The sequence below is a fragment of the Xiphophorus hellerii genome, chromosome 4 (assembly GCF_003331165.1).
Source record: "Xiphophorus hellerii strain 12219 chromosome 4, Xiphophorus_hellerii-4.1, whole genome shotgun sequence".
Classification (NCBI taxonomy): domain Eukaryota; kingdom Metazoa; phylum Chordata; class Actinopteri; order Cyprinodontiformes; family Poeciliidae; genus Xiphophorus; species Xiphophorus hellerii.
Window position 1 is genome coordinate 22570062 of NC_045675.1, and position 15608 is coordinate 22585669.

The 15608-nt window shown below is 36.0% G+C and overlaps 1 protein-coding gene across 4 annotated transcripts in view; it reads right to left on the reverse strand.

Moving 5' to 3' along the window:
- pcdh9 (protocadherin 9) overlaps window positions 1-15608 on the reverse strand; it is a 187059-nt gene that overhangs the window by 37044 nt on the left and 134407 nt on the right. For 2 of the 4 annotated variants that reach the window (XM_032560292.1, XM_032560291.1), the window contains one exon: window positions 8371-8572. In XM_032560292.1, the coding sequence (XP_032416183.1) occupies window positions 8371-8572 (202 nt within the window). The remainder of the gene's footprint in view (window positions 1-8370; window positions 8573-15608) is intronic. The other 2 variants (XM_032560294.1, XM_032560293.1) reach the window with 1 other exon arrangement.

Sequence of the window (15608 nt, forward strand, 5' to 3'; positions counted from 1 at the left end):
CTTTGTCTGCAAATTGACAGTAGGATACAGCATGTAAAATGACCTTCCTTCCCCTAATTAGCTGTAGAGTAATGCCAGATTGCATTTCATTTGCAGTATTCTACCATTATTCTTTGCTTATGGTAAGCTATTAGTGTAAGGCAAACAAGATATTTTGACACATTGTGAGATACATGGAATCACAGAGTTTTCTTAATGGCTATAGAATATTACAGAATAATGAGTGTAGCATTGACACACATATTAAAAAGTAAAGCAAGCCAGAAAGTGTGCAACTCCAGCATAAGAAGCAAGGTAGCATCAAGTATGTCTAACTCATGTTTAAATGTTTAATCTCTAGCAAAAGCCTTACTCTTTTCTCCACCTCACTGATACTTAGTGGTGGGTGAACATTTAGTTTTAACTTTATTTGCTGCAGGGATCAGGATGACTGCTCTGGGCTTTGTCTTACCATCACATCATGGCAATAGCTTCCGTGTGTGGATTACTTCAACTTCAAATGCCTTTGTCTGTGACACTTAAGTGCATTCTTCCACTTCAGCAGCTCATCGAGAGTGCTGCGGTCTTTTTTTATTGTTCAACCCAAGTCAAGGTTTATCAATTCTCTGCTTATTTTCCAAGAACTGAACACATACAGCATGAAAGCAAAAATCTAAATTGTGCCCAAGAGTAAAACACACACCACAAGCACATATAAGCCCACTCACAAGGCTGTGCCGAAGTCTTTTTATTCTCTGTTCTAAAAAGTGTTTTTTTTTTCTTAATTTCATTTCATCTCACTTGTGCATCAAATGAGTAAAAATAAATTCAGTGTTTATAAGTGGTTTTCATATAAAATAGGCCTACCATATTCTCACATAACATCTTAGTAATTAGTATAAACTCAAATAGAATGTTTAGTTGCACTTTGATAAAAATCATTTTGTGAAGATGTAAAATAGACAAACGATTAGAAAAGTTCTGTGGGTGAAGAACCATTTCCAGTTTTTTGGGATGCAGCAATGTCTTACAATGATCCCAAACTAGGGCCGTTGTAAACTAATATTTTAGTAATCGAGTAATTTAGCGATTATTCTTAGGATTAATCGGGTAATCAGATAAAAAAAAAGATAAAATAAAACATTGGTAAATCTAACACAACAGCAGTATTACTATCGCATATCAATATCAGTTCAATTTTTCACATTTGAGCTTCCCTAACAATAACTTTTCTGTAGTCTAGAAAATTAACTTGTAACAATAATAGCTCACTTTCTAAGTTAACCTGAAGAAAAGTTATACAAAAATCTGAAACTATATTCAGTGTAATAATAAAGAGGCAGGCTCTCAAATAGCCTGTCTATTTGTGAGCAGGCTATTATAAAAAAATGTCTATACTCCGGTTTTTTGTTTATGTATTCATCTTCAGTCAGTTTAATAGATGAACTCTCACCTTGCCCAGCCATTTATAGCGTTTGTGTTTATGTTAGCGACGGGATTTGACACCAGCATTCCTCACACACAGAAACACATCTCCCAGGTATGTAACGTCACGATGCGCTTCAACACCCACTTGTTGCGACCGGGATGATATGAAATTTATTTTCCGGTATTTTGATGAAAGCTACGCATCTAAAGCACACCCGCCTGCAGTGTTCAATTTATCCGCTCACCTGTATAAATAATCCCGCCGTGTTCGTCCCCGCCGTTCGCTCTGAACCAGCAGCTCCAGGAGGAGAAAACCTGCCATACTCCAAGCATCACTCCCGTCGTCTTAAGGACGCTTATTGGTCCCCCGAAAAATGACAAAAACCCGCACATTATCATGAATCAGTAAAATCCTCCCAGGCAGAACTTGAAAATTGGATGTTATGCTGCCAACACTTGACTTTCGTCAACAACTCAGATGGAAGTGAGAGTGCAAATAAAGTCCCAGCCAGAACATGGTGCGCTAAATCATAAAACATAATATAACGAGGCTTCGAGGCACATCAATTTTCCTCGAGGAATTTTAATAATCGAGGTACTCGAATCACTCGAGGAATCGTTTCAGCCCTATCCCAAACACACCTCAAAACTGGTTCTGGAAAGCATAAAGCACGCTAACATTACGCTTTTTAACGGAGCTCACAAAAACCCCAATATCAACTGTAGAGAAGATTTGGGGCCTACATGACATTACACATGTATAATATATTGCAAGAAACTGCAAAAGCACTGCTTGTTGTTCTGTGACTGCAATAAAAATGTAAAAGGATTTACTGACTTTAACAGATAGACACACAGACAGCTGGAAAAGTACACAATGTTTTGACGTCAACCCTTTGCTAAATTGGTGTTAAACATGTTTTCTTTTGTTTCTGACAGTCTCTTTAATTTCATTCTTTCTATGCCAGTTGGTTTGCTGTGACATATTTATGACTAACATCTTAATAAATCAAAATAAGCAACAGCAACAATAAAAAACACACATCTAATGCTTACAAGAATAGAAATCAGTTACTTAATGTTGAGTCTCCACAAATATATCAGCATCAAATGTTAAATTTTACTGCCTTTTGATTTTCAAGGCAGAGTTTTTATTAGACAGCTGTTATAAATAAAATTCAAATTGTACAACTAAATTAAAAATTGTCTGAAACAAACATTCAATTGCTTTACTTTCTGTTTTTGCATAAATTGATTCTGCAAAAGACTTTCTAACCTTACAGTTCTTTCGCATTCATCAAATAATTCATCTAAGCCTTTTGTTCAATAACGCCTGTTTAAGATCATCTCACATCCCTACATACTGTATATTTACACTCTCCTTTCGTGAATTATTTCAGCTTTCCTTCAACTTCCTCAGAATCCTTTGGAGGTTGTATGGAGTGGTCATTTATTTGTTTTATTATGACTTCATTATGCAGCAACTGCAGAGAATTACTTCACTCTGTAATTGCAAAGGGACACCCAATGGTCCTTGAAGACATTCAGCATCTGATGACATAGTAACCTCTCCTTTTGTGGTTTATTTCATTTGTTTTATTAGAACAGGCTAATAAAGATAGAAACTTCAATTTCAAGTCAATACTTTGCATTTGTTAGGGTGGAAAATGAAAACCACATTCAAATAAGAACGTGCAAGTTATCCTTGTCCTCTGAAAGCACCTTAACAAAAAAATAAATAAAAATCTGATTAATTTCTTTTCACAGAACATGATGAATACAAATTATAGACAATCAGTTTGCACCAAATTCCTTAATATGTGAGGACCAACAACCACAATACAAAAGCAAACAAACAAACTTTGTATTCTAAGTAACTGAACTTTAGCTGCACAGCATGGGAAATGCAGTGTTAAGGCTGGTGAGCTGTTATTTCCCTGGAGAGTGCTGAGTTTATTTCCTCAACTTCAACAGATTGGCATCTTAGTGACTCCTCATGCAGCACAGTGGGCCACAGTGGGAGGAATGGTGAAACAGAGGGTGCGGAGATGCCAGTCCTGCAATGCAATAAAGTTTTCAAGAAAATCACCCAGTGCATCTCGTATAGTTCACCAACAACTTACTTGGAGCACACATCAGCTCGGATATATGCAATCAAGCAGGTATACTTCATAACGGTTATTATTTTTTATTAATAACCAACCTGTTATTTTGTCAGCTGTTTAAGTAATGTTTAAGTAAAACTAATAAAAAACAAATTCTATGTAGAAAATAAAAACAAAGGAGAATAAATGCCAGCCATTCAAATATATTAATGCTCAAAAGCAGGAGGACACAGAGTCAAAAACTGAAAGATGGTGACTGATATAAATAATGTGTTGAAATAAGAATTTTACCATAAAGTGAAATCTGCTAAAGAAAAACACTGATGTCACTTCATTTTGTTCACTTCATTAACAGCAGTTTGTCCTACATTTTGGGACTGAAAACTACACACTGAAGGGAAAAAGCTGAAATTCTTTGCAAAGGGGGTAAAAATCCTCTTTTTGATTGGTATAAAATTAAACTAGATGGGTACAACTGGTTGCTATTGAATTAAGTTCTAAAATCACACTAGAATCATTTAAAGATTTAAATGGTTGCATAAAAGATTGATCTCACCACTATACATCCCTTTTTAATGGTAAGATGTTTTTACTAGTAGAATGCACTTGTTCTGACACTTGTTAAAAGTACTTTGATTAGGAGAAAATAGAACAAATATATGACACAGATATGTGAATAATATAACATGGACCTAAGGTCACACAGGGTGGGCAGTGTAGTGATGGTAGCAGACGATCAGAGGTAAATTCTGGCTTCCTGCAGTTAAGTTAGCGAGGACAATTACAGCAGCAATAACTTAGGATGCCACAAGGGCTTATATCAAGATTTGACAATGAGCGATGAAGGGAACATTAATAATATTGTCAGGACATATGAGCGGGTGCAGTCATACATGTATAAGCCAGAACAATGGGAAGACAAACTGCCTGCTGCCTGAGCTGCTGATATACACTGTGTAAAAAACAGAGAATGTGAAATTGCGAGTCAGTGCAATTTTGGTTATTATATGAGAATGGATGATTTCTAAGTGTTAAGCAGAAAAAAGAAATCACATTTTCTGTTTTGCCTTTTGTTTTGATGAGCCATATTCTAATATTCATTGGTCATTTGTATTTTGTGATGCATGCTAACGTGAACAAATTGCAATATGAAGCCGATGGCTGTCGCATCAGTGGTTTCATACAAATCTAATAGATTTGAATACCTGATTACTTGCAACCTGCAACAATATGCTAAACATAAAACATTTTATGTTTTAACTTAGCACAATATAAAAAAGTAATCCTACTTTCAGAAGTCTACCTTTTTTAGCCTCACTAACATGAATACTGTTCAATCTCTATACCTTCTGCAGTGGCATTGGTTTTGAGCCACGTGAATAGGGTGAGAATAATTGCTGTCCAAGGTTTGTTACCGGGGAAATAAAACTGAATGTTAAGCCATCTACTAGTTAGCATAGCCATCAGCCAGTTGGAGTGTTTATCACCTAAAAACTACAGCATTACTTTTTCCTGTCAATTTCACTCCAGGGCAACTGAAGCCTTCATTACTCTCTACTCAATGTTTTGTTTTGAGGTTAACACGATGCATTCTTTACACCTGCAAGTGTGCTCAAACATGAATATCTTTGTAACATTGATTTATAGCCTGTCTATAAATCAGATTCCTTTTAGGTAAAACAGGAGTCAGTAATGAAAGCAATGGGGTTCTGCTTTGTCATTACATGTGAAAGATACTGCTGGGAAAAATGTGCTACTAAAAATGACAATTTTGAATATGCACAATAATGAGGCCAAATCCACTACTTAAAGCAAATTTGAAGTGTAATTGAAAGATATAGTCTCTTTACTGGCCAATATATTCAATATATTAATTACAAATCAATCTCTGTTTCTGTCATCACTGCTGTGATGGAGTTTACCTAACTTTCGGGGATTTTGTACATTAGTGTTGAAAGTTTAAAACTGAACCAGCTGTAGGGACTTTTTTTTTATTATACACTCTTCATACATTACCTTCATGGTGTCATTTGTTGATTTTATTCTGATAAACGTTGTTACTATATGATGTGATTTATGTACAATAATATGTACCAAGTTGCTTGAAATTTATTATTTTCATTTTATTAAAAAAAAAAAACGAAACTAAACTGCATACCAACGTGTGTCCTTGGTTTTTACTTAAATAAAGTAAGAATATCAAATTTATGCAGAAGAACATAACATCTCTTTTTCGGTCACTTACTTTTTTGTATCCTTATTTACACATTATTTCCATTATATCACTGTCAATAATCTTTCTGTGTTCACAAAAATAAACACATTATAACAAAAAAACTTAAATCAGAATCTTGACTGCCGTGTCTCTATTTACAATTAAATCGGTCTGCCAAGTGATTCACTTTTCTGTTCAACAAATGTTTCTATTGCTTTGTTTCTTTGAATGTTTTTAGTTTGGTCAGGATTTATAGATTTCTTCAAGACAAAAAAAGAGAGATAATCACTTATAGGAGCTGAGAGAGTCAGTGAACCCTAACTCTCTCAGCTCCTACGTTGTAAGCGTGGGTAATTCACATGAAAGCTGCAACCTACATACGTCTCATTGCTTTCCTGTATAACATAATATAATTAGAAAGTTTTGTGTTTTTTTCCACTGAAAGAAGGCTAAGCACTAGAGGTTATTCAATTAGTTATTTCCACTTTATTAGTGTATAATCTTATCTATTAACAGTGTAGCTTGTAAATTACAGACAATATGCCTATACCAACTCTTGCTTTATGAACAAGAAATATTTTCAAATAATAAAGAATGTTTACATGTCCTAAAGGTTAATGTTGATTTCTGTATATAACTAAACTTGTTACGGATACATTTATCTAAAGCCGACTTTAACATAATCATCTTAAAACTAATCACTTTTTTCCAATGTGCTGAACAGACTCATGACCTTAAGTTCCATAATAATTTTATAATTCAAGCCATTTTGTAATTTTCATTCCTACTTGTATTATTTTTGTCAAAAAGCTGTACTATTACCTTAAAAACCTAAAAACTTTTTAAGGTTTTTAAGGTAAAGCACTTCGAAATGCCTTGCTGCTGAAATGTGCTATACAAATAAAATTTGATTGATTGATTGAAAACTGAAAGGCCACCCACCAGTATGGTCTGCATAAAAAATCATTTACTATGTTGGAATATTTTCAATACTGTGGGAACATACTTTTTTTAAACTTATCTCATAAATGTCAAATATGCTTTATATATCATTTCCTTTTGACAACAGATAAAGTTAAATTATACCTTTAGCTCAAGAATCTGTGGCTTATTAAGTCTGACAGACAGTAACTGAAAACTAGTTAACCTGGGACAACTGAGTTCATATATTTGAGAGTAGCACAGCAGGTAACACATCCCTCATTGACACGACATAAAATCATTATCCTGCCAAGAAGCAGGTCAGTGATCAAAGACCATCGCTGTCACTGTTAACAGTTTGCCAACAGGCAAACAACAGTTACAAACAAAATCCCTTTCACTAAGGTCAGAGATGATGGTAACCTGAAATAAATACACCCCTTTTCCATGGTGAAGCCTCTTACTTGCACAACACTTTGAGGATTTATTCTGTTCTTCTTTATGTTTGCCTAAATTAAGTGTCCTACAGATTACAGTAGATCAAGCACTTTTTAATGTGCTACACATTGGTGTAAGAAGAACCTGGTATCACTTGTTTCACTCCTCTCTCCATCTCTACTGATCACAAACAACTGCTATTTTGCACATTTGTTTATTCTTGGTGTGGTCAAAGATCTCTTTCAGATCATGGGCCAGCACAGTTCCTTGTATTAGAAAAATTCCAACTTTGTGTGCTGAATACACTGCCTATCTTGTCTGTTGTGGGCTAGAATGCTTTTAAGCTCATCATGATCGAAATTTTATTTTATTTCTTTTTATCCAAACAGACTGGCCGATGTGCTGCGCACCCCCTGCACATGGCAGGTCCACATGTAGCTCTGTAAGCAAAGTGAGTCACTGGGTCTGAACTTTATTCACTGAATGCTACTGCCAACTGTGACCGCAGCTGCTAAGTTGGAGCCAATATGATATCACACAAACTCAGTTTATGCACAGCATTTGTTTTTATGTACTGCTGGCTGCTTCAACCTCAGCAGGCATGCTGGCATCGACCTTCGGGTGATGGGTTTGGTCTTTGTGCACGCCTCACCTCTTAATGACAAAATGAGAAAACTGGGTCGGAGATGTACATTCCCACCAGAAATAGTGGGAAGTTAACATCTTCAGCTGAGTACCAAGATTTCCAACTGGGAAATCATCTCTAAATAAATCAAATGAGTTTCACAAATAGGTGAGGAGCCTTTGGGAGGCCCAGGTTTGCTCCTGGGAGGAATGAACAAGTCTGGATGATTAACTGAGAAATGAATGACCTGCTCATGTATCCACTAGAAACCTACTTGTGCAATGAAATGACTCTAAATTAAATGATATTTGGTGTGTTCAGCCCTTTATAGAGACAGATGTTGTTTTTATGACAATTTATTATCTCTTTTCAGGAAGGAAAATGTGATACAGTTCTATTTTCTCAACCTGAACTTCCACACAAATATTCAGAATTCACTGTGTTGAATACAATGACTGAGCACTTTGGAGAAAAGAAGCAGTATTACATCTCACACAATGTCTACAAAATTGGAATAAAGCAAAGAAATTAAGAAACCGTGTAAAGATGTGTGAAACTGTTCTTGATGTTACAAGAGGAAAATTTCCAGAAGGATGGCAGAGAAAAAAAAAACAAAACTGAAGCAATCAATAACGCACTGAAGAGATGTTACGACTTACCAGAGTTAGGATCGGAGTTGCCATCAGCTTCAGTCCTCTTATCTGGGGAGGCCTGCTCGTAGAAGTCGTCCTGCGCCTGCACCAGAGGGAGAGGTTGTGTGAGGAGAGAGCCACTGCCTACAGGCTCATGGTCCCCCAGACCGCTGTCACTGCAGCTCTCCTGAGAGCCATCCGGCAGGTGAAACGTGACGCGCCGCTGTGACTAGAACCAAGAGCACAAAACAGAGCCTCTGATGTTAGTGCTCTGCTCTGCCCCTTCATGTTTTTTTCTTTTCAAAGTATTTCTTTACATTGAGCCAAACATGCTCATGCTTGCTGCATTACACAATGAGTCCTGATTGGGATAGCAGTGTGTGAATAATTTTGAACAAATGATGCAAACTACTAGGGTTGCAAACCGACTTTTTGAATTAAAAGGTCTACTTTGACCTGTTCTGGCAATCCATGGGGAAGGGAGTTCAGGCATTGCAAATGTAGTCACGTTTCACTGCACACTGACAACCCGTAACAGCATGCGAATTCATACCATGCATTGTAACAAAAATTAATCAGGATGAAAAATAAAAAGTTACATGTCTTTCATAAGTATGTGGTGTAATGAATGTGTGGCATAAATCATGATGGTTATTAAATCCTCCTCCCTTGCTGGGTCATACAATCATGTTTCAAATCAGCAGCAGGAACATTAACAACCTGACTATTTAGTTTGTCCTGTCAATTTGTTTAGATAAAGGTAAAGTCAAAGTAGGTCCTGAAGTCAGCAAAAGGTTTCCCCAGTGGGTTGTTATTTTGGGATTCTGTACTCTGAAAGATCAAAGAAATTTTGGATTACACAAGTGTCATTTGGACATGTCTTCTAATCTATTTTCTCACATGGAAATGTTTAGCATCATTCTATTTAAGAGTGAACATTAACAGTCAATATTTGACAATATTCCTGCTTGAGAACACAATTGTTTCTTTGTGTGTGTGCGTGCGTGGGCGTGTGTGTGTTAACGAGAGCAGCTTTATTTCAAATTTGGTCACAATAAAATGCAGTGATTGCAAGTACTGAAAGTAAAATGTGAACAAACTGATTAATAAACTAGCTGTAGTCACAATATAAATGTCATGTCATGATGCAAATAATGTATCTATTGTGACCATACATTTGAACATTCAATCATGTTATTTATTATTCTGAGGCTGTAAAATTTGTTTAGATAGTGACCAGTGAACAATAATCAGTGTTATAATAGTGTTTATATTTCTTATTATTAGCAGTGAGAATGCATCCAATGCATTTCACTTGGAAATATGACCAAAAAAAACATTCCCCCCCCAAAAAAAACAGAAAAAAATAACACGCCGATCATCCTAAAAGCCCTCGTGATTGAATTTCCTATTGTAAATTCCGAGTGTCTTTTTCTTGTGCTCTAATGACATTTTCCTCAGGCTTTTTCATAAGTCCAGACAGAAGCCTTCAGCTAACCTTTTGTGAGCATAGAGAGGTCCCTGCCACATCCTTGGCGATGACAGACAGAGGAGGGTTTTATAGTAATTATTGGCAAAAGCAAAGGTCACCCAATCTGCAGTCTAATGCAAATCATCTCATTATATATTTTAGAACTGCTCTGAGCGCGTGCAACATTCAATTAAACAAAAAGGTAGTATAAAGAAAAAAAAATGGCTTGATACTTTAGTTGTAGAAAAATGGTGGTGAGATAGATAGATAGATAGATAGATAGATAGATAGATAGATAGATAGATAGATAGATAGATAGATAGATAGATAGATAGATAGATAGATAGATAGATAGATAGATAGATAGATAGATAGATAGATAGATAGATAGATAGATAGATATTAACAATGACAACTGAAAGTCGAAGATCCAGCACAATTAAATAAAGGTAAAGGTCTTGTAAAGCAGCGTGAATCTGGATAAATGTCACTGTTAGCAATTATAGAGAGGCAGATGAACAGATGTGGCATTTCAAATGAAGATGACATACCAACAGTTCAGCTGGGAAGGATAACCCATCTTTAAAGAATGTTTCTCTTTTGTTTGTTTGTGTGCAGCTAATTAGCCAGAGCACAGCTATCAGTTTTACATGAGCTATGCAGTGCACATGTAAAACCAGTGACTGTGAAGTCACTGGTTTTCATCTTTAAGAGAAGCCTTAAAGATGGAATGTTTGGTGTATCTGCACCTAATTAAATGGAGCTGTAAATGTTTATCTTCCTGCAAATGCCAACGACATTGGCCTTAAGTGTACATTCACATCAAAGACAAATGCACTGTGATATTGCAAAGCAATGAATAAATTAAAAATATGATGATTATATTTTAAACATATATTTTCACATACAGGTAATAAATACATAAAAAAAAAGTGTCTGTCAAGTTACGATAAAATGGCTCATATGACAAAGTGCAGAGAAGGGAACAACAATGTTTTGACTCAGTTCCTCACTATGACATGACGTATGCAGTATTCGCATATGCAAAATGTACATATACAGGTCGATATATGTATCTGCTGCACTTTAGTGCTCAAGCACTAAAGTGAATTTCCTTGGGGCCCTATTTGTAAAAAGCATTAATATTTAGTGCCAGACAATTACTGAACAATTAATTATTTCACTTCGTGTACAATTTCATGCTAAACAAAAACAAAGTAAATAATGTTCCAGCTTTATATGCCATTCACTATCTATGTCTGCGGGAGTTTTCTGTCTGAGTTTGTGCATGTGGTTATTAATGGGTTTAAGCATGTTTGAAGATATTTGTGTTTTTCTTTAGCTGACAGTCACTTGTGGTAATATTAGCATAAGACCGGCTTAAAGTATCCCTGCTGCCAGTTTACAAGACATTATGGCTTATCATGCCTGCTAACCCTTATTATCCGCTTGTTTTTATAATTTGCCTGACCAAACACACTTACTTTAACAAACACAAAGCAAATAGCACCACAGATCTGCTGTGTGGTTTAAATTCCAACAAAAACGGAAAATTACTTTAGAAAGTGCTCACGCTTTGGTGCTGTCATACTTGTGAGGAAATGTGTCTCAAATGTTTGAAAGTGGATGGGTTTGTTCAAAACTCTGATAAATATATTCTCCAGGAATCAAAACTGAATTAATTGCTACTTCTCAGTTTTGTAATCATTATGAATATTCAAGCTGTTGCAAAGCTGGAATGATGTACCTTTACAAAAAAAAAAAATGTTTTTGTGACAAACCAACTGGTGACTACATTTTAAAGTGTAACTTTTTTCTGAATGAATATTTATAGCCAAACTTGTTTGAAAACAACTAATCTAAGCAACTCTTTGACTCAATGCCTCATTTATATTTTATCCAGCACACACAACAGCATCACGTTGCAATGTCAACAATAACTTTGAAGATGTCCGTTATACCTGTGGATGTCGTCAGTGGTTCTGATTACAGTAACAAGCTAATGCAGCATCCACAGCAATCATAGCAAACTAGATTACAAGCTCGAGGTAAAAAGAAAACTGTCTAAGAGAGCTGGGTGGATCAGCATGTGCACCATGCACAGAGGCTGTAGTCCGTGATCCGGTTGTCCTGAGTTCATTGGGAAAATTATTGCTTGTCTTGTCCTTCTCTCTCCTCCCAGTTTCCTGTCCATTTACTGTTCTATAAAGACCACTAGAGGCTAAAAATCTTTAAAAATAAAAACAAGGAAGAAAGTTCAAATAAGGATGCTATAATAACGCACAGCACGGACTGAATCTGGTTGCTCGGGGGATCTTTCTGCACAAATTTCTAACTATCTCCAGGAGAAAATTTGGTTCTGTATTCTGAAAAATTCTGAAGTTGAGAATATGTATAAAAAGCTAGGCTGCCAATGAATTTAGCACTGAAGAAATAATTCAGAAAAGAGCAACTGATGGTTAAGGGGCACGGTACTGCACTCAGACACAACGAACACCAAATTTTTAGGTTATTCTTTCGTTAATTACTTCAAACTCCAGCAGCACCTTGATAGAACAAACAAAAATCTAACTTGGTGCAGCAGAGATCCTGGCAATTGTAGCAAACATTTTCTGGTAATACTTCATATGCAAAAAGGAAACTACTGACTAGACTGTGGTGGGCAGCCTGGATTATGCATGTGGGGGTGAGCATGTACAGTTCCAATGTAGAAAAGATGTAAGTTAGAACAGAGGGCAAAAAGAAATAAATTAATCCATTCCTCATTTATGTCTTCTTATCCTTTTGGTGTTTGGGTGAGGCTTGAGGCTATGTCCAGTGATCACTGTGTGAGAGGCGGGGTACAACATGGACATGTTGGCAGTTCATCATGGGGCAACAAAGAGACACACAAAATAACCATGCACGCACACACATGCACACAGTCCCATCTAATTGGACAGTCAGGGGAAGTCTGAGTCCTTGGAGAGGACCTACGCATGCACAGGGAGAACATGCAAAATGCATGCAGAAAGATCAAACTCAGGACCTTCTTGCTGAAAAGCAATAGTGTCCTGTTGCAAAAAAATATCTATTGATAAAATACAGCTCTTCTGGAACCAAAAATGTCATTGTTACAAGTAAGGTCTTAAAAGTCCTATTCATAATATTAATTTGGGTGTGCAGGTGTCTTTCCCTGATTGGTGGAGCTGGAAGAACAGCAAGACACTAAATGGAGACCAAAGAGGAGATTACGCTGCTGTGGACCACACAATATTTATCTTCTCTTCTTTCTGAATGAAGCTACAATTTATGTGGCAGCCAAATCATACCCTGAACATACATTCTCTCCTAAACCCAACCAGGCGTGACTGTGTTTACATAGATTAGCTTTCATTTTCTACTTTTCTTACAGTTAGAGAGGTAAGTTCTTGACTTTATTTACTTATTTTAAATTGTTAAAATTGAGTTTCCCTCTGTTCCTTATTTTGGCTTAAGTCCATGAAGGTAAAATCTCATTTTGCAGTGCAAAACAAAATAAAAACATCATTTTCTTAATAAATATCATTGTAAACCACTACAATGTGCCCTTGGCTATTTCTAGTCTGAAGAAGATCATCACCTTTATGTTACGACTTGCTCACCACTAGATAAGCTATAAAAATACACACACACCAAGTGAAACTACATCTTAACTCAAAAATTGTATCTTTCACATTAAAATCTGCTGCTGAAAAAAACCCCCAAAAAACTACTCTCTCAGAATTTAAACAGCAACACCTTAATTTAATTTAACATAAAAAGGAGGGGTAGGGCTTAGGAAAGTAAAAACCCTCCCTGCCTCTGTGTCTTTCTCCTCCTGAGTTTGACCATATGGAGCTCAGTATGCAAGTTCAAAACAACTTCTGTGTTGTACTGTGTTCCAAATGAACACAATATAGCCGTCCTATCAGGCCAACATTTAATGAGAAGCACACATGGGACATAGTGTCAGCACGCACACGCCAACACGCACACAAAATAATGCAACTAACCTCCTCACCACCACAAATAATCTTATCTAACAGCAGCCTGACACCTGCGGTGAGCGAACACTTCCCACGAGTCCATTCTCACAATCAAACCACGAAGGGAGATCAGTCAACCAGGAAAACAAAACTCACTCACCAAAAGATCTCCTTACTCCCCCCATCTCTGCCCTGCTCTCTCTTTAAGACACCAAAGGTGCTCTGCCATCTGCTGGTCGTTTAAGAAAATGCATGTTTTTTTCCCCCCCTTCTGCGTTCCACTGCTGGCATTGATTGATTTTTTTTTTCTCCTTCTACAATCTGTTCTACGGCTTTGCTTAACATTGTTTAATGACTTAATTAATAATTCACAGAACTGACCATACAGTTTTATTTGCCCCTAACCTTTAAAACACAAAGAGAATAGGCGGAATCGTTTTTTTTATATATATTATGCAATTTTTGCAAGAGCATTTAAGTATTAAACTCTGATCCACAGAGTTTCCGCCAGTTGTGACAAGCTGCTACATTCAATAAAACATCAAATCCAGTGACACATTAACAGCTGATAGACGTTGCCTCTAGTCAACATAGCATGGAGTTTTCCTTTGGGCTCATGTATAAAATGCTGCAGTCTCAGTCAGGCTCTATTTTGATGACATGAAAAACAGTTAAAAAAAAATATTTTTGAAATGTTAAAAAAAGATGAAAGACACAAAGATACAAACAGTTTCCAAACGCCTTTCTGTAAGTAATACTGAAATAAAAAGTGACATATAAATCACAATCTCTGCATCTTTTATTCTGACTCCTATATTGATGCAGTTTGCTCCTGCCACCTCTCCAGAGTCTAGTTCGTCTGCCTTCTGCTTTTCATCATTAAATCACAGCGAGACAGTTGTGAAAAACATCTGCATTCTGCCATGATCACAATAAAACTTGATTAGTCACTCTCGTACGCTGTGCCACAAAGACACAAATACAAACTCACAAAGATGCATAAATCTCAGTCACATCTGACCCATTTCCCAAATTGCAAGCTTGGATGAAAGGGCACGTTGTGTGTGTTTGTTTATTTGTTTATGTACATAAGTTATGTCAAACGCTGGGGTGCATCTTGTTGTTCATTCACACAACAATGTTTGGGTTTGTGATTATTAGTGCTGTTTGTAATTTTGAGATTTTTTTGTGTTAAAAGGGCTTATGCAGATTTATAGATGCAAAACATATATTGAAAATGTGTTCAGATATTCTTTTAATGTCTTATTCACATCTGCGAATTTTTCTTTCTTTTGTTTCATTAAAAACACAAATCATTGTATGATTGTGGAGCTTGTTTCTCTAAAGACATACTGTCTCAAAAGAGATATTTTAAACTTGGCAGCTAAGGTAAGAAACGTGGCTTCTTTTGTCTCCTCTTACACATTTTTTAAAGAAACCACACGTCAGCCGACTTTTAATAAATAAAAAAGCACACTCTACACCTTACATAATTTTGCAATCTGGGATTTTTGAAAATAGACAAATTTGTAAATTTAATGTGTTAAAAACAATGAAAAATAAACCAATTTTTTAAACATTTGCATTTTAATGGCATGCCTTTTTAAAAGAGTTAAATGCCATCTGTTAAACAATCACAGTATCCATGGAGGAGATGTCCAGTGGAAACTGACCATTAGCTAACTTTTAGCACAAGAACACAACTATTGAAAAAATATACAAGAAATACCACTGCACACACTATATTTTACTGATTTAGTTCATAGATTATTATATAATTATAAATTATATAACAGTCATCACACATT